Source organism: Sceloporus occidentalis, unplaced genomic scaffold, assembly GCF_023333645.1.
Source record: "Sceloporus occidentalis isolate IW3139 unplaced genomic scaffold, rSceOcc1.0.p SCAF_131, whole genome shotgun sequence".
Lineage (NCBI taxonomy): Eukaryota > Metazoa > Chordata > Lepidosauria > Squamata > Phrynosomatidae > Sceloporus > Sceloporus occidentalis.
Genome location: NW_028317111.1, coordinates 1319404 through 1343952, shown reverse-complemented (window position 1 = coordinate 1343952; position 24549 = coordinate 1319404). Strand labels below are relative to the sequence as shown.

The following is a 24549-nucleotide window of genomic DNA, read 5'->3' as shown; positions in this document are numbered from 1 at the left end:
TCCTGTGTGATATACGTCCTGTGTTATATACGTCCTGTGTGATATACGTCCTGTGTGATATACGTCCTGTGTTATATACGTCCTGTGTTATATACGTCCTGTGTCATATACGTCCTGTGTCATATACGTCCTGTGTCATATACGTCCTGTGTCATATACGTCCTGTGTCATATACGTCCTGTGTGATATACGTCCTGTGTTATATACGTCCTGTGTTACATACGTCCTGTGTTACATACGTCCTGTGTTACATACGTCCTGTGTGATATACGTCCTGTGTTATATACGTCCTGTGTTATATACGTCCTGTGTTATATACGTCCTGTGTTATATACGTCCTGTGTTACATACGTCCTGTGTTACATACGTCCTGTGTTATATACGTCCTGTGTTACATACATCCTGTGTTATATACGTCCTGTGTTATATACGTCCTGTGTTAACACGTAGAGGGCGCTCCTCAGCGCAAAGGCTTCCTGAGGACGGCCGTGCAGAGGTAACCCTTTCAGGGGTTAATGTTTGTGTCTTCAGAACCCACAAGCTTGTGTGGCCCAAACCACAATGCATGGCGCTGTGTATTCAGCAGCAAAGCTGCTTCCAGATCATTTGCTTTCAGTCTGAAGTAGTTTTTTAATTGCCAGTCTGGAGTGGGCTGGTGGTGATTAGATCACTCTTGACCAACAGGGCCAATCTGATCATTATGATGCGGCCCACACCACACACATACATTTCTGAAGAAGCGGCCCGCTGCAGGAATAACTTAAGACACCCTTGCTTTATTGGCTTGCTGAATAGCATTAGACTGCAAGCTTCATGACTACTCAGATCTCTTCTTCAAGCATATGATAAAGAAGAGACCAAAGCAGTCTAACGCAACTCAGTTCGCCAATAGAGGTATCATCTTTTACCAAATTTGCACATTTTCTTTCCATGGGTAACAATGCACAATCCTATACCTCTATAGTTTTCTTTGACGCAACAGAACCACACCTTGCGTTGACCGTTGGCTTAGCACGTTAGGAAGCTTTCTGGTTACATGGGCTTCCTCGTTTGCTTGTTTTGCTCTATACACTGCAGGGCTTTGTCACATTTGACCCGCCATAAGCATACAGAACATGTTATAATAATTAAATTAATTCAAAAAATCAGACCGGTTAGTAAAAGTGAGGAGCATAATGTCACAATACCCAGTGGTTTATAGTGCCACCCAGTGTTTCTTTATGGAATTACATGCATCAGAGACTAAGCCATAAGGCTATGATTTATCTGTTAACCAGTGAAGGTCACGAAAGTTCAGACGGAATCAATATGCAGTCAATATATGTCACAAGTAAAGTCAAAATGAAAAAGATAAGGATAAATCTCTCATTTAATATTTTTGCTCAATTACTGCGATGTTTTCTGTAATCTAATTTAATTCTCAAGTCTGTATTTTGATGTTAAAAAATATTGTTGAGATATACCTTGTACTTTATAAAATGTGGAATATACAGTATATAACGGGTTATAAGGACGGGATTAGTTGTACAGGCCAGAGAGTATATAATATATAATATGAGGAATATACAGGATATAACGGGTTATAAGGACGGGATTAGTAATACAGGATGGAGAGTATATAATATATAATATGAGGACTATACATGGATATATAACGGGTTATAAGGACGGGATTAGTTATACGGGCGGAGAGTATATAATATATAATATGAGGAATATACAGGATATAACGGGTTATAAGGACAGGGTTAGTTATACGGCCGGAGAGTATATAATATGAGGAATATACAGGATATAACAGGTTATAAGGACGGGATTAGTTATACGGTCGGAGGGTATATAATATATAATATGAGGAATATACAGGATATAACGGGTTATAAGGACGGGATTAGTTATACGGGGGGAGAGTATATAATATATAATATGAGGAATATACAGGATATAACGGGTTATAAGGACGGGATTAGTTATACGGGGGGAGAGTATATAATATATAGTATGAGGAATATACAGGATATAACGGGTTATAAGGACGGGATTAGTTATACGGTCGGAGAGTATATAATATGTAATATGTGGAATATACAGGGATATAACGGGTCATAAGGACAGGGTTAGTTATACGGCCGGAGAGTATATAATATGAGGAATATACAGGATATAGCGGTTTATAAGGACAGGGTGGCGGCCCTGACTGTCATTCAAGCGCTATGGAGCCCTGCGTGGTGGTCACAGTGTGATCAGCACAGCCAGATCAGGAGGAGGAGACGGAGAAAAACAGTTCCTCTCCATCCAAAACATTTTTTTTGAAAAGTTAAGGGGAAAAAAATATATGAATAAATATGAATAAAATTGATATGGGGCCCGGGGATGTCACCAAGTATTTTTTTTTTCTAAAGAATGCCCCCCCTAATATTTTGCAAAATTACGCCAATAATATAAAAAATATGTAATATGTAAAATGTAAAGCAGGGATGTCACCCTCTGGAACATGAAAACACGTACGTGGGGTATGACTGTAATCACGAGCTGTCGCTGAACATAAATTGCTCAGCTGCGGCATGTATAGTTTACCAAGATTGAAAAATTTGGATTTTTTTTCTATTTTAGTATAGTTTTATAATTATAATGTTTTATGAATTTCAATGATTTTAAAAGGCTCTACGTCTCCAGAACAACATGATTTATAATTTGTGCGGGTTCATAAAAAAATAACATCATGGTTTAACAAACACTGTTAAAATGACAAAAAAAAAATCTCCCTGGGTAATAAGCCCGCCGGGCCTGAAGGGGTTAAATAAAGCAGCGCGGACTATGTCTGGGAGCCTCCAGCATCCCTGCGGCTCTCGCTTTGCGCTGCTGTGCCGCGGTCCTCCTGCCAGCAGATGGCGCTCTGCCGCTCCCGCCGCACCATGTCTCTCACTCGTCTCACTTGCTGCCACAAGTCTCGGTTCCGGCGTGCTTTGCGCGTGGCAAGCACAACATTCGGTTCGCTTTACGGCGTGTTTCTAGTAGCGCACGACCCGTGTTACCCTGCCTCCCGCTTCGGCGGCGATATTACATTTTTACCGTCAGAGCAGCCGGCCAGCGAGCCAACGACACCGCCAACATGCCGCGGATAATGATAAAAGGAGGGGTGTGGAGGAACACAGAGGTGAGGGGGCGCCTTTGAGGGCACTGAATGGGGTTTCGGGGCGCAGGGCTGACCCCCCCCCAGGGTTCAGATACCTGCTGCTGGGCAGTATCAGGAGAACTCATGCCCTCTGGTAGCTACAGGTAATACACTATGTTCAGGCTGGGGCCTTGTAGTAGAGGTTAGGCTGCAACTCTCATCACCCCCAGTCAGTGTAGCAACCAAAGCACCAGAGGTGATGGCAGCAAGTAAATGATGCATGGGCTCTGGTTGGATGAGAAGGTCACAGGATGTGCATTATGGTGCATTTTCTTAGCTGTGCTGGCTGGGAACAGTGAGAGTTGCAACTCACCTGTAGCAAGTAAGTACATCGTAGTAGTGCTTGCGAGACAAGGCCAACCATCAGGAGGTGAGATTATCCCCTTCCCATGCTGGCCTTGTGGCTCCCTGTGGTGTGAACCCGTTGACGCAGGGCAGTTATAAATAATATTGATTCAGTGGCGTGTCATGTTAAAATCTGTAGATGAAACGCTTTGATCTGATAATGGAACTGCAGCGTGACGATAAGATACATCGTCAATGCGGAAATAAACAGCTTAGCTTGTGCTTAAAATGTATCAAGAGCTATAAGTGAAGTAACCTCTGTGTGAAAGTCCAGGCTAGCAATCAAGCATATATTAAGCACGAAATTACCAGAAATCGCTTTAAACTCCCAGAGATCGTCGTTCGTTTTTAACTTACATCGTGCCCAAGGTTCTCCTTGACGTAGCTTGTTACATGATCTTCTGTTGCTGGGGAAGAGCTGGCTAAGGGTTATAGGAGCTGTTTTTTTTTTAGCAATACACAGTTCATTACCTGTCTCTCCCGCTAAGTAATAGAAATGCCCTCGTCTAGAGCCTCTAAAGCAGGGGTTCTCAAACTGCGGCCCTCCAGCTGCTGCAGGACTACATCTCCCATACTCCTCAGCCGGCCCCTTAGCTGAAGGAGCATTAAGGGAGATGTAGTCCTGCAGCAGCTGGAGGGCCGCAGTTTGAGAACCTCTGCTCTAAAGTGTTTGTCTCGGTGCCAGCTTGCATGGTGCTGAGGATAGCATGCATCAGATATTCTTCAGTATATACACTATATATGACTAGATTGTAAGCTCACAAGAACAGGGCCCTCTTCTTCTTTTGTGCCAGTTGGTTCTTGTGTGTGATTTAAAACTATTCCACTGATTGTAGCAGCGCTACGGAATCGGCTGGTGCTATATAAATACATGTAATGATAGATATATATAGACACACACACACACGGCCATCTAGTCTTCTCAAGCCAGAGGTCTGAACTGGATTAGGAAAGAAGTGATGCAAAGAAATGGTTAACGACGCTCATTACATGTTTTCATTTTTTCTCTCTCTCTCTCAAGGATGAAATTCTCAAAGCGGCTGTTATGAAATATGGCAAAAACCAGTGGTCTCGTATTGCTTCCCTTCTACACAGAAAATCTGCCAAGCAGTGCAAAGCACGATGGTACGTACGCGGCTGGCAATAGATTGCCACTTAGTGATTTGTCACCACAAACAATGCACTCCGTTAAGGGTTATTAACCCTACTTCTTATTGTACGCTAACTGCAACTGTGCAATTTATCCGATAGGTATGAATGGTTGGACCCAAGCATCAAGAAGACGGAATGGTCACGTGAAGAAGAGGAAAAATTACTGCACTTGGCCAAACTGATGCCAACTCAATGGAGAACAATAGCCCCTATTATAGGCAGAACAGCTGCCCAGTGCCTGGAACATTACGAGTATCTATTGTACGTACTTTCTTCATCACAATAGTATGTATGGCGTGGACAGCCATGATTTAGTCCGCAAGTATTTTATGGTTTAAAGTTTCTTTGGTTTTTTTACCCCCTCTGGACCCAGAAACTTTATACCGAAAGAATCCCTTCCCTTACAGCCTGAGACGATATCTGTTATAGGTGTAAAGCCGACTGTGTGTTCTTTCTTCTTTAAGAGATAAAGCTGCGCAGCGAGATAATGAAGAGGAAGCGGCAGATGATCCAAGGAAACTGAAACCTGGGGAAATTGACCCGAATCCAGAAACCAAACCTGCCCGACCTGATCCTGTTGACATGGATGAAGGTACCTTGATCGGTCAAACAATTTAATATCAGTGTTAAGATCAATACCCGGGGTGCACAAATTCTTGCATTAGAGGCTCTCTGAGATTGGACCGTCCTAATGTATAGTGAAGAATGGCGAGTTACATCTCCGCTTGAAAGTCTTCCTGTATCTTTCTGCAAGTTACTAACGCAAAGGGCCACTAAAAGGATTATTTATACCAAAGGACTCCTGGATGCTTGCACACTCTCGCGCTCTCTGTCTCTGTCTGTCTGTCTCTGTCTGTCTGTCTGTCTCTGTCTCTCTCTGTCTCTCTCTGTCTCTCTCTCTCTCTCTCTGTCTGTCTCTGTCTCTCTGTCTGTCTCTGTCTCTCTGTCTGTCTCTGTCTCTGTCTGTCTCTCTCTCTCTCTGTCTGTCTCTCTCTCTCTCTGTCTGTCTCTCTCTCTCTGTCTCTCTCTCTCTGTCTCTCTGTCTCTCTCTCTCTGTCTCTCTCTCTCTGTCTCTCTCTCTCTGTCTCTCTCTCCCTCTCTCTCTCCCTCTCTCCCTCCCTCTCTCTCCCTCTCTCCCTCTCCAAGCTTTTCCTAAATTGTGTATGTGGTAAGAGGTATACGGTTTAATTTCCAGATGAGCTCGAGATGCTCTCCGAAGCCAGAGCCCGTCTTGCTAATACTCAAGGAAAGAAGGCCAAGAGGAAGGCCAGAGAAAAGCAGTTGGAAGAAGCGAGGTATGTTTGAACAACGGAGGCACCGTAGGTAAACCAGGTCACCATTGCTTTATTTACCTTATATATAGAAGTGCTGGCATGGCTGAAGACCGACGGTTTTAGGGTGTTTTGTGTAAAAAAAATAAATAAATAAAAAAAAATAAATCTCATATTTATATATTTAGTGTAGAACTAAAGTTTGTGCACTTGGCTATTTATTAGAGGACATCTAATCCCTGCTCATGGAAACCTGTGTTGCTATTCATTAAGTCCTGTCTGCTTGTAGCCCATCCTACATCCTTTTACAACTGTTATACAGGTCATACATAGCATTTAGGATTTGTTAAAGGTTATTTAAGGAATCTGCCATCATGTTTTCTTCACAACTTTCACTAAACAGGCGACTTGCTGCTCTTCAGAAGAGGAGGGAGCTCAGAGCCGCAGGAATCGAGATACAAAAGAAAAGGAAAAAGAAGCGTGGAGTAGACTACAATGCCGAAATTCCCTTCGAAAAGAAGCCAGCCCCAGGATTTTATGACACGTCCGAGGAAAACTATGACGCCTTAAATGCAGACTTCAGAAAACTTCGCCAGCAGGACTTGGATGGGGAATTAAGATCGTGAGTAACTATTGGTTATATGGAATACCTTACTTTGTTTAGTGGAAATGTCACTACACAGCAGGTTAAATAAACATACTCGAAGAACATAATCTGTACTCTGGGCACAGGTAGGTGACTTGAGCTGTTGCTTATACCACACATTATATGGTAGCAGCAGGCCCCCCATTGCTGTACAATGGGATATGCAGACTTATGATAAATGCATATGGTGGATGTGCTGTGAAACTAGCGCGTCTTTAACAATGTTTGCTTTTCTTTCTCATGTGGAATTTTCATGCAGTCTTACATTGGCTACCTTTGCTTTACCAAAAATGTTTTAAAAAAAAAAAATAAAAAAAAATCCTAATATATGTATTATACCCTAATCATCCAGGGAGTGGGTAAAGCTTGAGCCCACAATTATTACATTTTTAATTAGCGCTGGTAGGTGTCGTCTTATAATCGAGCAAATACGGTATATCTAATGCTGTATTAATGTTTGCATTCTCCTTCCATAGATTTATACATATGTCTTTTAATTGGTTACAAGTAAAATTGTCCCTTTCATTCTTCCTGCACGGTGTTTCTATAAGAAGCGCTTGTGTTCCCAGCATGCAGCCCCTGGGAAGATACATGAACGTTCCTCGGTGGGAGGATGACTTTAAAGCTGTAAAGACAAATAAACCTGTCTTTCTAACAGACTTTGTGGACATCATGCGGCTTCTTCACTAATCCAAGGAACACACAACTTTTTCCGGGGTTATACGTTAGAATGAAACTCAATTTATTTTTCCTGTCAGGGTGTTAGCGGAAAATTTGCTTGCACTCTTACTTTAAAGGACAGAGCCGTGGAAATATTTTCATTGCTCTCTATTAAAACCAATCCGATGCAAGCTTTCACGTGCTTCACTTCATAGCCTTCATAGTCAAATCAATTCATTATCCTGTTGGAGACATTCCATGGCTTTAAATATCCCTAAGAAAATATATGTATTTTCTTGCATTAACAGTGAGAAAGAAGCAAAAGAACGAAAGAAAGACAAGCAGAATATTAAAAGAAAAAAGGAGTCTGATCTGCCGTCGGCAATTCTTCAGACAACCGGTGGAGCGTCAGAACTAACTAAAAAGAGAAGCAAGTTGGTCCTCCCTTCGCCTCAGGTATTAGCTAGAAGAAAATGTGTCTTAGGAGATATCGATATATCGAAGCATAATTTAATTACGAGGTATTTGGTTGAAGGTCGTCATGTTTTTGAAAAGTAACGGTCACCGTGTGTCTGTGGTGTTAAATTGGAATGTGTATCAGCGCCCCCAACCCACACCCAAAACATGTACATATAATATGTATTGCTGTACACATAAGTCACAGAGGTCTTTATACATCAGTGCTGGAAGTGCCCTTTAATGAGCTGCCCTTTATGTGAAGGCTTTGGACGTCATTGAAGCCCATAGCTGTACCTTGATTTGGTCTGTAGGCTCGCTACTTAAGTACTTTATTTTTTGATTGGTTTGGGTGTGAAGGTATGTCCGTTTTTGTTCTTGAAAGGAGCCAGAATATATATTGCTGCTTGAGTGATGCCGCATATTATTTCTTATCTTTGGTCTGACATTTAGTGCCACACTTGTCCCCTTTAGATATCGGATGCAGAACTTGAAGAAGTTGTTAAGATCGGCCAAGCCAGTGAAGTTGCCCGGCAGACAGCCGAGGAGTCTGGGATCACCAACTCTGCTTCCAGTACGCTGCTGTCTGAATACACTGTTGCCAACAGCAGCGTTGCCTTAAGGACCCCTAAAACACCAGCCGCGCAAGACCGTATCTTACAGGTAATGGGTGGTTTCTTTGGGTGCCGTATGAAAGCGCCTAGTCAAACTTTTTGGTTAGTTTAAAATGTAATGGTTAGACATTGGCAAGTTTACAATTTGGTTGTATTTGTCACAGGAAGCACAGAATTTGATGGCACTTACAAATGTGGACACACCGTTAAAGGGTGGGCTAAATACCCCTCTACATGAGAGTGATTTCTCCGGAGTGACCCCACAGAGACAGCTCGTTCAGACCCCAAACACAGTAATTTCCACACCTTTCAGGTAAGAGTGGCTATTTAGCAGATGATTACTACTGTGGATGCTCTGTTTCAGGTCATTTTGGCGTAAACTGTTAACGTTTAAATAAAATGTAGCTCATTTGTGAGTGCTTTATAGCTTAAACGCTAAACTTTATTACCTTTACTAACCATGCTTTTATTTTTTTCTTGCTGTAGAACTCCATCCCAGAGTTCAGATGGTTTGACCCCTCGTGGCGCCATGACACCTAAGCCAGTTATAGGAGCCACCCCAGGGAGAACTCCGTTGAGGGACAAACTGAACATTAACCCTGAAGATGGCTCTGTTGACTACAATGACCCATCTTACGTCAAACAGTTGGTAAGAAGCCGACGTTTGTGTAAAAAACGTTTTGAATGTCGCATCTGTTTTTCTGCCCGCTTAAGTACTTGTTAGTGTTCTTCGTGCTCTTAGAAGTAGACAACCATTTCTAAAAGTCCCATGTAATCTGTAATTGGTTCACTGCTGCTCAGCATTCTGTGGTTTGGGTTTTAGAACTCATTACAGGGATGAGTATCGGAAATGACTAATGCTTAATGACAAGCCTTTATCATGTTAACTCTCGCTGATGTCAAGTCTTTACTTTTATCCATTTCATGATGGATGAAAGTATCCATTTCTTTCAGATGCCTGCTATGTCCAATGATTTTGAGAAAGAACTGGAATAGAATAAGTACATCTGAATGTTACTTTATACTATGAGAACCCCATCGTTATGGTATGATGTTTCATAATGATGGGGTTCTTGCTTGGTTTGGGTTGGCTTTTAAAGGCTGGCTTATTTCAGCGTTCGGAAGTGTTCTTCTGGAATGCTGGCTTCGTATCCTCTTCTGGCGCGTTAATTTGATAATCTGTATTTCGCACACAGGAAAGGGAGTCTCGTGAACAACTGCGCCTTGGATTAATGTCCCTTCCAGACCCCAAAAATGACTTTGAGATAGTCTTGCCTGAAAATGCGGAGCAAGAACTCGAGGAGCGCGACCAAGAGGAATCCTACATCGAAGATGCGGCAGATGTGGAAGCGCGCAAGCAGGTTGAATGATTTGACTGTCTAATTGTGTTCTACTGTTTAGTATTTTTCAGATCTATTTAAATGTACATTCTTCCTGGGGGGGGGGGAACTCCCAAGAATATTCACAGTAACACTAGGCTCTGTCAACAGCCGCATTGCCCTCTAGAATTACCTGTAGGCTTCTGATTGATGCATCAAAGCGGTGCTACTGCTTAATGTCTCTCTTTGTTCTTCAGCACGCTGGAAAGCGGACCGTTCCGCACTCAACGATGCAGTGCAGGCTTGCAAAAAAACTTCCCCAGAACATCAGATCTGTTAGGGCAAACATTTATGGCATTATGACTGATATTTTTTTTTTTCCTCCCTATAGGCATTGAGGGATGCACAAAGGGCCAAGGAGCTGAAGCAGAGACACAAGTCGGTGCAGAAGGGCTTGCCAAGACCCTCTGAAGTAATTTTCTGTTTTTCTCTTTTTAATTTTTTTTTATTTTTAAGTACCAGATAACATTCACGTAGAAACGAATACACCGGGAAGTGGAAAACATGTATAAAAGCACATGCTGTGGTCAGCTGTTTTCTTGTTTTTTATATTATGACTTCACTAACCTCTGATCTTTTTTTTTTTTTTCTTTTTTTTTTTTTTTAGGTAAACGAAACTATTCTGAGGCCTGCCAATGTCGAGACTCCGCTCAGCGACCTGCAGAAAAGCGAGGAGCTGATTAAAAAGGAGATGATCACAATGCTTCATTACGACGGTCTCCACTATCCATATGGGGACATTGCTGCAGCAAAGAAAGGAAAAGGCCCTGGAGGCACCAACGCAGAACACGTAGCATTTTTGGACCAAAATCCATATCTAAAGATTTCAGAAGAAGAGCTGAAATATGTGAGTATGTCAACAACCATAACTGTCTTCGGAATTCTTTTTTATTACAGTAGCGGGGGGAAAAAAACCAAAAACCCTTAAATACGTTTTAAAGATTTTGGGTAACTGACCTCTTGATGTCCCATTGTATAGTGTACAAAACTTTATTTGTAATTGTTACCGAAATCAACAGGGGAAGTGGTTGAGTTTTTATTTGCCTTTGCAATAAGCTTCGCTCTAATCAAAGAGGAAAGTCTTCAGTAGTTTAGTTTTGTAATATAAGGGCATGCATACAGTTCTATACAATGCAGCGTGGTAGGTGAACGATCTCCGTCATGTCTTTGGGTTTCTCAGTACGTAAGAAGGAATTTAAACGTATTATTTACCCGGGGTCAGCGCTGCTTAGTTATTCACATATACATGTCACGTCCCGTAAAATACGCAGTGTGTGTTCTGAAGCTTTATTCTTACGTTGCCACGGAATTTGAAGCTGCTTCTTCGGCAATGTGTTCCGTTCGTTATGTACGTGTTCAATAACATTTGTGGTGTCTGTCTCTATATTACAGGCAGAGGACCTCCTTCAGCAGGAGATGGAGGTTGTGAAGCAAGGCATGGGGCATGGTGACCTCTCTCTCGATTCCTATAACCAGGTGTGGGAGGAGTGTTACAGTCAGGTCTTATACCTCCCCGGCCAGGGACGTTACACCCGCGCCAACTTGGCCAGTAAGAAGGACCGGATTGAATCCCTTGAGAAGAGGCTAGAGGTAGGTCATCCAAAACCACATCCAATACTTAACCAATTTTATATAGAAGTAATCACTTCCTGATCATTATTTATTTTGCAAGCAGCCAATCAGTGTCAAGAAATGCCAGATCATGGAGGAAGAAGGCTTTTAAAGCATGGCTGCAATTTATGTGTCAAGTGCTTTATTTCTGCTATACTAGGGGTGTCAGAGAGATTAGATAGTCCCTTTAAACGATTTAATGTACCTATAAGTCAGCTGATAATCACACTAGGGTATATGGTGCCTAACGCTTTAAATTCACCCGATTATTGCACATCTGGAGAAGTGACCTTTCAGGTATTGGCCTCTTATGTGGGTCATTGTGACTATATAGGGCCTCTGAAAGTATCATAACACTGTTTTATTGACCAGAGGCTATACAGAAGCGATAACACATTCTCAGAAGCTTTAAACCAGCTGTACAGATTCCTCGCCGATTCCCTGAGCTCAGCATGTTCTGCATATACTGCGGCTAATGACTGATAGCGGCTGCGTGCCACCGAGGACCTCCGCACTAATGCCAGTTTAATATAGACTGTGTAACCAGAAAAACCCAATATGTAGGAGTGCATAGCACTTGCTACGCCATTTCTTCCCTTCTGTTCGGCTATTTAAAGTATCTTGTGGTTATTCATAAAGAAATGTTCCAGTCCCTGGTAGTGCAATCACCTTGGCAACCAGTTGCATGTTCTTGCTGACACTGGACTTTTACGATGACCTCTTTCACGTTTAACAAAAGACGAAAAAAAATGCCCCAATGTATTGTATTTCATGTCCTTAGATAATCTTGTGTGTTGTGATAACAGTATATTACTATTTCCGGCTGGACTTTGCCGCAGCTTTTTTTTGCTATGTAATTACAAAAAAAGAAATATTACATTTTTTAAATGATTGTAGACGTCACTATGCATTAAGAAGGGACAACCTCTGAGCTCCACCTGCAAGAAGGGCTGAGCATACCCTGCGTAACGTATGTGTAATGTGTGCGTGGGCTCAGCATGGCCCTTCTTGCTGGCAGGGTTTGACCCAATAGACACAAGCATGTACTCCATGAAAAGAATATGGCGTTTTAGAATGTCTCGTCAGATCCTGGCAGAACACAAAGCCCTGTGCAGCTATAATGAGCTACCTGTGCCCCCGACCACTATCTGCACTGGGGGCATTTGTATGAACTTGGTCTGCTTGCTGCTTTCCTCTCATTAGACCAGCACATATTGACAGTTTTTGGAATATAATTTTTCTTTTAAATCAAAAATTGGCCATTTTACCAGCAGGTGGCATTTGTGTTCTTCCTAATGTCGCAGTGGTTATATCAAGAGGCCATCACCTAAACCCTGCTGTACAAAGAATATACCAAAATTTCACTATTTCTGCTCTCCCACATCTCATCGCTCCAGCAGAAGCTGGTGTTTAGGTGTGAATATAATATCACGTTTTAGCGTTCTCTGCTTGTATTTACTGACCATAATGTAAATGGAAAAAAAAGATATATATTAATATTTACGCTGGCACCCACAAGATACGCAACAGATTCTCAAGGGGATCTCTCTCCATTTTACACCAGAAAGTAAAGAAAAGAAAATCTAAAAATTATAAAGCTAGAAGTAGAAATTTGAATAAAACAACTTCTTAGCTGATCAGAGACAAAATATAAAACCCATGTTCATCTGTCCTTGAACCTACTATCACTTCTTTGTATTAAGGAAACTGCATTATCGGTTGAGTAGATTTGGAGTTATTTTGGGGCCGTGTATAAAAAGTTTGAGAAGTGGTCTTATCACCATAGCAACCAGACTACCCTTTATATTAGAATACCCTTTTACACATACGCCCCGTTTAACAATCCATGTCTCTTTAAGCCGCTTCACCCAGATCACGTGTCCATTAGTTGGCAGAACCGGTTTCCTTTTGTTTGTCGTCGGTTATTTTTGAGCCGGCATCTCCGCCGTTAATCAGCGATTCCCCGTACTGCGTGCTTCCAGCCGGGAGTTATATTGGCCGACCACCAGAGGGCTGGATTTCTCTGTAAGCCCAGAGCATCGAAAAGGCTGGCATCAACGGTGATTATTTGGCAACCAGGGGATTCGGAGCTGGCAAACAACCACCGCTGTATCTAGATGCCCGCAAACCCATCACGACCTACCAGAAGTTGCTTTCTACTTCATCGCAAGTGTCAGAAAAGAAAAAAAAAATTCTATCTGCCCCAAGTTTAAGCAGAAGGACATAAGAAATGATCTTGTCGTTAAAAAAAGACGTTTTGCCGAATTCTTTAGTTTGTAGAGAGTAACTGGGCGCTTTAGATGTCTTTTTTAACTCAAACATCCCGGCTTCACCAGGAAAGCCTGGGTGAGATTTAAAGGGACCGTAATGCATCGTTACTGCATTCATTCTATTTAAAAGTAGCCCGGGTCCGGCGAGAAAAATTCCAACGATAGAGGACTCGGCAACCTGGGATTTGCAGGCGTTAAGTGACGGTAATAGCCATGCAGGAGATACTCAATTAAAGGACGTTCTCTTTGAGGGTTAATGGCCATAGAATGTGACGTCCACCACCAAAAGAAATAACGTTTCCTCTTGTTACTGCTTAGTTGTAATCAAGTTGGCGTTATTGCAAATTCGGCAAAAAAAAAAGAGACAAATTCTAGTAGCGGTCTCTAAAAATAAATGTAAAAAAAATTCCATAATAATTCTAATGCCAGGTCCCAATCTGTGACGAAACAATAAAATGCAACATTTAGATGTATATCTAAACTTCCTTAAATGTAATCACTGATGGTGGTGGAAAGGTTGGCCATGCTACGTGGGCTGAATACATTCCTGATCCCATCCCAACTCATTGGTAACATCTGCAGCAATGAATGGTGTGTGGGGGGCTTTGGAGTCGGACCCCCTTGTATATACCTCCGCATGCCGGGGACTCCTCTGATCTGGTAAATATTTTTCCTTTTGGGTATCGTTCTGTGTTCCAATCAAATAGAGAAGGTGAACGTTTCCAGTTCTGTGGGTTCCTTTTGGTTTTGTTTTTTTACCCAAACAGTCCTGTCATAATTATTTATCCATTTGCAACATCAGTCTCCTGTTTTTTTGGATTTCGAGACCCTGGAATCCAGCAGCTGCAGCCAGCTCTGTCGTGATGGGTATGCCAACCACGCTATTTACCGATCTATCGAGGCATCTGGAACTCATTTCTCTACTCGCGTGATTAAATTCTTTGGCAGCAACATTTCTAGTTGCTAATAAAACGGGAGAATTATGATTTTGTGACCAAGGAGTGGCTTCGGTCGTACAAAGGAGAACTCTGTTCAGCGTCCATGGAAATCATGCCGAAACAAGAAGGGGGTTCTTATCGGTCGGGGATTATTCTCGCACCGTCCTCATCGAGATGTTCAAATTCATTTAAGGTGTAGTTTAACCTGATTGCTGTGAACTTAATGCTTACTGCAAGCCGAAAAGCGTTTGTTGGAGGAGACCTTACGGTTCGTAACATCGCCGTCCATAACTTTGTTAGAGTAAAGTCTCCCGTGATGCGTTATGGTGGTGCGTGGCCGTCACGCGGCTTGTCGGCTGCTACACGGCGGAGGTGCGTCATGTCTGCGCACGCTCCTGAGTTACTGGACAGGTGGGCTACAAAGGTAAAGGAATGGAGAATTTTAGTTATGGAGAAAGACTAGAAAAACTGAAGAGACATCTAAGGGGGGATCTGATCACATTGTACAAATACATACAAGGTCAGTATATGCAGCTCTCTGGTGGTCTATTCACCAAGAGGTCTCTATAAAGACACAAGGAAAGGAGATTTCAGCATCGGCAGAGGAAAGGAGAGTGTAGGTCCCAGGCATGAGTTGTATGATGCAGCTGATTTGGAACTAGATTTGGAACCTCGGAAACATTGTCTCCATCCAGAATTTTCCAGAAAAAGCTTCAGAAATGTAGTTCTGGATACCAAAAAGATGGCCTAGTATCCGCAATGGTTCTTCGATAGAATGCTCTTTTAATCTTCGACGATTGACTTGCTTTATAGCCGTTTGCCGGTCTAAATGCGTCAATGGCTCAATAAAGGATTGGAAAAATATATATTTATGTACATAAGTCACTGTTAAGGATTTAATCACATTTTGCCTCTTTATTTAATTTGACTGCTTTTCTCACTTTTATTGATGGGACATTGCCTCGTCAAAACGCTCTCCGAATCTGCTGCGCAAGTGGCATGAGGCGGTAAACATTAGCCATTTTTTTTATGCTCTATATAGGCAAAAAAAGTGTTTTGTAAAGATCGTTTCCGCACAATGTTTTTGGCCTGCAGATAAACAGAGGTCATATGACAGCCGAAGCCAAGAGGGCCGCGAAAATGGAGAAGAAAATGAAGATCTTGCTTGGCGGTTACCAGTCGCGAGCGATGGGATTAATCAAGCAGCTGAATGAAATCTGGGATCAGTACGAACAAGCCAACCTGGAGCTACGGACCTTCGAGGAACTTAAGAATCATGAAGATGTGGCCATTCCCAGGCGGATAGAGGTAACTTCTGATTGGCTGATAGGGGACCCAATCAGATTACAAATATCACGGTACCTTGTTTCATCACTATTACAAGAATGTTGGTTTTTGGTTTCTTTTTATAAAAACCTGCAGGCCTACAGTTTAATGTGTGTGAAAGAGATGACTTTGTTATACTGCTGAGCTTGCAGAGCAAACGGTTAAACCTAAAATAGAGAAAAAAATCTCCCGAAATGAGCGTTCCTGCAGGAGGCTCTCGCCGGTATTTCAAATTGAGGCTGTTGACGGTTGAAATGCAAACTCCGTTTAGCGGATCCGCCTCTAGTAGCAACGGAGGATATCTAACATTTCTCTCCTGTGCTCTGTTATCGCAGTCTCTGAAAGAAGACGTCCAGCGGCAAGAAGAAAGAGAGCGAGAGCTGCAGCAGAGGTTTGCGGAACTCGTGCTGGAGAAAGAACGCTACGAGTCCAAATATTAGCGCCCGTCCCGTCAGCCACGACTCCCATGCAAGCTGCGCTCTAAACAATAATACTATGCAGAGCTTGAATGCCCATCCGTCTGCAAATCTGCCCTTAAGGGATTGTTCGCTTTTTGTCACCTGACAATACATTTTAACCAATGGCCGATTGTTTTGTCGTCTTACATCGTGTAGATCACACTAGGTTTCGAGGCGTTCTCGGTAAGGGGAAATAATAAAACGGCGGGTGTATATTTTTGATTTTGCGATACACATTCCCATTTTTTTTCCCCAGCGTGTCGGCATAAATACGACAATGTGAAAAGCTGTCTGTTATGGCTGTGTCGCTTTTGTCAGAAGTGAATCAAGTACTCAGTCACTGGCTGTACATTTTTGTCTTTTACCTGGCAGTGATTTATTTTACCGAATTAACATATGTTATTGGATGGCTCTTTAATCTCCGCCCTATACATTGCCTGCGGATTATCGATGTTCAATAAACATACAAGTGAACTGTGAATTTTAATGTCTTCTGATTTGCAATCCACGGATATTGTTTCCCAAGCCCCCGGTTACAAATGTAATCCAAATCGACATGTCAAAATAAAACCTTTACTTTTTTTAATGCAGATTTTCTGACAACCATTATTCTTACTTGGTTTGCTATCTGGTTTATTCCTTTAAGGACCTTTGCCCTGCCACCTACTTCTGTAGATCAGCAGTAATCCTTACTTTGGAGCGTTTTCTTTTTTTTATTTCATAAAACTTTGGATAATGGGTTCCTTGGATGATCAAAATTCTTACTCTTAAAAACATGCCTTTGCTGGGTACTCACTAATACCATTGTACAGCGCTATATAAACCCAATAATAATCAGTGGGCAGGGGATTTAAAGTTTTCCCCTCCGGGGAGGCTGACATTTTTAACCTTTTTTAGTTTAATCACGATTTTTTCCCAGCAGAAGGTACGTTTTGCATTGTCAGCTGACTTGAGTTTTGCATCGTGGGACAAGGAAAAAAAAAATCATCCCAAGTATATTTTTAGTAGATATGTGTAGATTTAAGTATATTTTCGTAATCATAAACTGAAATTTTTTTTTTGTTTAAGGTAAAAAGCTAAGGTAGGAAGCTAAATTCCATGGTAAAACTGATATGAAGTGTCAAAATAAGTGTTTCCTGAAAGCTCAGAAGAAGGGGCAATAAAATAACCAGAAGTTAAAATGTTTGTTAAAATATTTGTTTTATTGTGCAACAAACTTTTTTTTGGTTTTGGTTTTTATTACACGATAAATACAGCATCGGAAAATTACGTATGATTACCTATTTCTCTAATATTAGCTGAGCAAATGAAAAAGTATATTACATATGAATCTCCAGGGTTCTAAATAACACAATACCTCATGTGTTACATTAGTCATGGGGCCACACAATGTCCCCAAGTCATTGGTTTCAAGACCATTTTCATGGTTAAGGGGAGGTGATTACCCCTAAACATTACAATAAGCCCCCACAAACTACTGTTTTAAAGGACACCCTTGGGAGATTTCAAAGACACCCCACTTACCTTTCTAGGTCATCCACCTCAACCACAAATCTCAAAACAAAGAATAGGGGCTTCCAGATATATTTGAGGATGGATCCTGTTCCCTGGCCCCCACCTGGAACAAGAAAGAAAACACACAAAAAAAGTAATCTAACATGTCCTCCAAGTACATAATACACGTATGCGTGGTCAGTTTGTATTGTATGTTCACGGGTAACCCTAAAATCGGAGTATTTGAGTTCTTAAAGTGATTTCAAGATGAGAAATTTGCACAGGTGAACCAAAAATGCTGCAACCACAAATCTGCAACCACAAATCTAATGAGAACACAGATTTTGTGTTTTTTCACATATCAGGCCACCTGGAACATGAAAGGAAACACCAAAAAAAAAAAAAAGAATTCTCCGCTTCTCTCTCTCACTGCAGGTTGCTGCTAAAAAGGCCACGAAACAAGGTATCGTGAAAACTTGAAACTTAATATGTCTCAGGCTTAATTTCCCTAATATTTCCCTAATCAGTTCCTCTGAATGAAATTCTGCCTCTTATCTACAGGCAGGACGGATTTCCGGATGCCCTGTATACACAAAACAACTCTTGTATTGACTACAACTTTATGGCGCCCAAACATCTACTACAGATTCACAGGTAGCCATTCTCAAATCTCTTGGGATCTTTTGAAAACCCACTGCTGGGAAGGGGAAAAGGTTAAGAAGCCTCGTCTTCTCCCAGCACGGATACCTCACCCACTGCCAATTCTATTTCCCAGAGAAGAGGCAAAAGGAAGATACCCGCAGAATTAAATTAAATACATCTGAATGTCCTACCAAAATAGTGCCATGCAATGCCAGAGCTAACTTTTTACAACAGAGAATCTCCTAGATATAACATTGAATGGGACAACTAAACCAAACACACCTCACACAGGCATGGAAACTTTCAAAGCAGACTTCCGTCAAAAACAGTGGCCTTACCACCAGCTGCAAATTATAATAGTGATGGGCATCATGGATACTCAGCTCGTCACACACAACCAAGCATCCCTTTACCAGATGGTTCCAGACGGATATAAGTTCCACACGAAACAAAACAATGGGAACGCGGTTATTGGAGGGGGAGTGGCATGGGTCATTGGAGACGACAGACCATGCACCATAATCAACACCATCAACAACATCCCTCTCCAGTCCTTTGAACACATCACCATCAGGCATGCATCAAATGGTAGCAACAACGTACCCATAACCACAATATACCGCCTGCCAGGGCCATTCAAGTTCTTCCTGACTGACATCCAAGACCTTGGGGCCCAGCTGACCACCAATAACAGCGAGAACATCATCGCTGGGCATTTCAACACACAGATGGACAACAGCTTGGATCCCAATGTCATAGTCCTTGACGCAGCCATGAGGCCACTTGGCTTCACCCAGTTGATCAAAGACCCCACCCATGTACATGGACACATCCTCAGGAAAATTTGCTGGAAGAAAAGCAACCTCATGCTGACGAGTCCCTTTAAGGATGAAACGGCTGTCCATGAGCGGTAATCTGGCTATTGCACCTCTTCTCGAGTTTTGTCTAAAGGCTGTCCTGTACAGCGGGCAATTACTTTCAAGGGATCCATGTATAAAGTGGATATAGAGGCAAAAGGTGATTATTGTTGACCTTATTTGCATGTGCCTACCCAGAATCCCTTGTGGTTGTGGCAGCACCATGAGATTTCTGACGGAAAAACAAGCCTTCTGGCTCGTCTGGTGTCTGTGGATGAGTGTTTAATAATGCCTCTACTACTGATGAGGTCACTCCAAAGCCTTGACTTTATTTATTTTGAACCATTCCAAGGTGGACCTGCTTCTGTGCTTCGGATCGTTGTCCTGCGGCAAAACCCAACTGCGCTGGACCTTTAGGTCACAAACTGATCACTGGACATTCTCCTCCAGGATTCTGGTATAGAGCAGAAGTCATGGTTCCATCAATTATGACAAGTCACCCAGATAGCACAACGTCTATGGATAGAGAATTCCACAGCTTTATTGCTCTTACTGTAAAGAAACCCTTTCACTGTTTTAAGTGACAATTCCGTTCTTGAAGTCTAAATCCCTGACAGTCCTATTAATGAATATCAGAGAACTTTGTTTGTTGGCTTTTCTGATTGGTTGTCATTTGATATTATTTTGTTTTTTTTCATATTTTTTTTTTCATTGTTCGTTTTATATCGAATGTTTTGTTTGTTATGGGAAAAAAACGGCAATTTATTTCATGAGGTACACAAGCACGTTCAATTCTGGAGACCAGGCTCGTGATCACTTACTGTCTCCAAAACATATTTCAAGTCGGTCGAAGCTGTTCTTTCAAGTTAAAGTCAAAGGTTCTCCTTAATCCGATAAAACAGACTTGTCCTGTAGGATTGTGAGATCATTTTTACATTTGCAGCTCGTAACAATGTTTCTAAAGCATTTAAATTGCTATTGTGTTAATATTCCCGACGGAGATGCAAAAACATCCTCTTCAGATCATTCATGTTCAATGATCGCGTTTACGAATTGTAACAGGGAACGGAGACTATGTTTGTCATGTATTCAGTTCATATATCAGCGTTCTTGCCAGCCAGATGTCACAGGTAAGTGCCATTTGGGATCTAACTGAATGGTTTTTTGTCTTTTGAAAACATGTGTAGTTCATTTGCTTTCATTGTGATCATAGTGTTCCTGACAGAGCGTAGAACTTTAAAGACAATATGGTGCGTAATCCTTTTTATGTGAGACCCGGAGGATATCGTCGAGCTTCTGAGGTGCTTGGCTTTATTTGGCTACGGGTTTTAAGAAACAGAGCAGATAGAGCCTCGATATTTGGGGTAAATATGAAGCAACAAAATACGGTGGTCAAAAAACATACCGGTGCGCCAATACGGACCATGCGTGTATTCAAAGACATCATTGGTCTCCTGATGAGCAGACTGCATAGATCCACAAGAAAGCAATACAAAAACAAGATAATTTTGCCATGGAAACCAGAGATTAAAGCGTGCCAAAAAGAGAATATAGTTTGTTGTTAAAGGGACATTTTATTGTCCCATGTAGTTCCGTCAATGAAGAACACATGTTAAGGAACCGTAGTTTGGCTTCTTTAACAATTTATGGAAAAGGGCTTCCTTCAGGAGGTTTAGTTTTGTGGCACTTTTAGGGCCTATGGAGCATGTACATGCATGTGGGGGTCTCGTTAGACCCTCTGGGGACTTGTTTGAGCCCATTCTGGAGCTGGCTGGCAGTGAGGATAGCGCGCATGAGCAATGGTAAGCAGGGGGTATGTAAGCAGATGCTGGGTACGGGGAATAAGGCAAATTCATGAGCGGAGAGATTCTGCTGAATATCTCTATGAATTTACAGGGCTGAATAAATCAATAATTTAATGGGGACACGTAGCAGCCATAAGCATTAAATTGTACATGATGGTTCGAGTGTCCCTTTTTATAAGCATTCAGAGTCTTTACTGTAAAGAATGCCCTTTGCTGTTTTAAATGGAACGGCGGCTCACTGATTATAATAAGTAGCTGCCGGTTGCTTTGGCAACCACCTCAACACTGCAGCACTCCGTAAATTAATTTCCCCCTAGTACCCCCTTTGCGGCTGGACATGTGACTGGATCCACCAATGACAGGAAGGGGTCGTTTTTCCAGCGAAAGGAGGGAACAGAAAAATGGACCCCAAAGAGAAAGCGGTTCCTGACAGGCCAGAAAGATATTAAACTGCTGCCTAGCGCTCTGTCTCACATTAGACTGCGCTTATAGACTGTGTATGAGAAAGACTGCGAACAGGCAGCATGGACAGGTGACCCGCGCATTCATCTTATACAAGTGTCCCAGCAGCGGGGAGCCGGGTTCCTGGAATCCTCAGAGATTATCTCATATTCACCATCCCGGTATAAAACTGCTCTGCAGACAGGTGTTGCAGCTGCCCTTCATTGGTTGATGCCAGAGGAGGCCCCTGCCGGTGACCAATAGAGTCGCTCGTACGGACCATTTACTCCTGGAGCAGGAAGACCATTGTCTCCCCAGGCCAAGTTGCCCTGAGGTGTAGAATATGAAGGAGTTAGATCCATGCTTTTAAACAGTACATCATTTCGTTACATGCATGCGCTGTCTGTAAGCACAGGAACCCTGGCCTTTTGGTTTGGAGCTTGGGGATTACTTTTTACACCAGCTAAGGGCTAGGGCCTAAAACAACCTTTTTTTTTAACTTTCCTTTCTGCCCTGATTTTGTTTGTCCATGTTAATTAATTTTGCACCTTTTGATTGAAATTGATTTAATTTCATACTTTAATAATTTACAGAAACGTGCTGATTTTCACACTCTCTAAATGCCAGAGTAGGGCCAGGTTCCTGGGGACTCTGCTTTTTGGTTGGGGTTTGTGGACTGGTAGAAGGTTTCCTTCCTTAAAAGGGGAACCAAGATGTCTGGTCTGCACTGATGACGTAAGTGTGGCCAATGGCTGGATATGAGCTGTCGCATGCTATGTTTTTAAGCTTGCGTACTATGTGGCCAGATTGAGGCAGTATGGGGAGCCAATGGCATTTGCCCAATGTACCAGATGGCCAGCCACTGCCTAAGAGGAAGACAAGTAGACTGGGTCCACGGTGTCTCCTCCTAGAGGGTTTGACACCTTACCCACACATATTCATCATCAACAACAGCACCTTTCTTAAAAACATCACCCTGAGAATCTGCCTGTCCACTCCGAGACCCTGGGTGATTGAAGGAAACTCAGGAGCAAACCTACAGTTCATTTTAACATCTTTAACATGATCCTTCTCTACCTAAAAAAACCCCACACAAATTGGAATGGAGAGCTATACTCAGCGGGATTCTGTGAGAAGCGATGGGAATTATCCGTCATCTGGAATTGTTGCAAATCAACGTAGCGATCGCTGCACTGTGATAAGGCTGCCAAACTATTCTACTCCCTAATAATCAGTCTCTTTAGACAATGATTAAAGGATTTTAGTAACCTTGAGGCATGCTGATATGAGTTAATAGCTGGCTCTTGTACGGCTTAGATTTAATCAGAGTTGTGTCTTTGATTGTGTTTGGAAATTTTCCCGATCCACTATATTTTGGTCAAGCAGACAAGCATCTCCTTTGAAGAAACAATAAATAAAGAGAAAAAAAGCACAACCTAGTCTTTTATTTCTTCATCAAAATTTGGAGCTTTTTAACTTGATGGATTTTGGGGTCATTTTAGTGAATTTTGGCTGGGGGGGCTAGGGGCTTTAACATTTTATATTTAAAAAAATAAGTTCCTTCGACATAGAATGTGAGGGCAGATAAGGAAAATTTGGCCCATCTAGTCTGCCTTTTTTTCTGCTGTAAGAACCTGAAACCTCATACAGTCCTTGATCTTGTCTTATTTGAGGACATCATTGTGTTGAAATGTTTAAATTCTCTCACTATATTAATCCCTATCTCTTCTGGAGGAAGGCTGTTTCGCTTATCTACTACCCTTTCAGTAAAGTAAAGTCTCAAAACATCTAATTTTGGATGATGACCTCATTGGCCATTTTTCTAGGACACACGCTCATTTCCCTGGCAGAACAGCAAATATAAAGCCTTCTGTGAGTCTACATCCTACATCCTGCAGGGGGCAGCACTTTACTGTGCCGATCAGCAACAGGTGTAATATGTCCTAGAAGTGATCATGATCTTCCAGTAATCATCCTCTATTGAAACTATTGTTATCACGTGTCCCATATTGCCTGGGACAGTCCCTAAATCAAAGGAGCTGTCCCATATCACAGGCAGCCTTGTTCCCGGAGCATGTCCCCAAATTATATTTCCTTCCTGCCAATCCCCCTTTTTAAACATGAAAGTATTTTACAGGCCATTGCAGCAGCTGACTGACATTAAACACTTTCGTTACATTTATTGTCAACAATTATTCCCGAATCCTTTACGTTTAATAATTTCCTGGTTATAGGTATAATTTGCACATTTATGTTTTTCCCCAAAATGCATAACATTGCATTTGTCAACATTAAATCTGATCTGCACTGTCCCCAATTTGACTAAATTCCCCTTGCAGGAAAATTACATAAAACTAGGTAAGGTAATACAGACTGAACTAAATGTTATCTGCAAACACAAAGTTCCTACTACAAGATAATTAATAAGGGCATTAAATAGCAGCAGGCCAGGGACAGAAGCCTGAGGTTCTCCGCTTTTGTTAGCTGTGCATGCTTGGGCCCTGGGCAACTGTCCCCTTTGCGCTGTGGTAAAGATAGGCTAAAGGTAATCAATCTACTTTCCTCTGTATCACCAGAGTCGCAGACACTAGAGAATAAAACCTGGAATGTGGGATTGTGGTCCCGAATCACGCTGTCCTGCCGAGCTTGATGGGACAGAGGTAGACCTTGGTGGGACAGAGGTAGAGCTTGGTGGGACAGAGGTAGAGCTTGGTGGGACAGAGGTAGAGCTTGGTGGGACAGAGGTACAGCTTGGTGGGACAGAGGTAGACCTCAGCTGGACAGTGGAACAGAGTAGCAAATTGGGTCTGTTGGAGGTATACTATAGACTAAGAGACCCAATAACATATATATGTATTAGAAACCCACCTTATGTGTACATCATGGAGACAACCATCTTTATTACCCTCATGATCTACATGATTACATATCTCAACATATCAACAGTACCCGTTTTAAAGCTCCCACATGGCCACCTTGTATCACTCTGAAGATGAGCGCTGAACGATG

General features: G+C 42.1%; 1 protein-coding gene across 1 annotated transcript; it reads left to right on the top strand.

Moving 5' to 3' along the window:
• Nucleotides 1-3112: 3112 nt before the first annotated feature.
• On the top strand, nucleotides 3113-16283 carry LOC149281490 (cell division cycle 5-like protein). Its single transcript, XM_089499255.1, has 16 exons — nucleotides 3113-3157; nucleotides 4542-4645; nucleotides 4772-4933; nucleotides 5137-5264; nucleotides 5868-5967; nucleotides 6347-6565; nucleotides 7558-7705; nucleotides 8180-8368; nucleotides 8484-8632; nucleotides 8806-8968; nucleotides 9516-9680; nucleotides 10030-10110; nucleotides 10306-10545; nucleotides 11091-11288; nucleotides 15613-15825; nucleotides 16179-16283. Exons 1-16 carry the CDS (start codon nucleotides 3113-3115, stop codon nucleotides 16281-16283), a joined length of 2409 nt encoding a protein of 802 aa, XP_089355381.1.
• Nucleotides 16284-24549: the final 8266 nt, after the last annotated feature.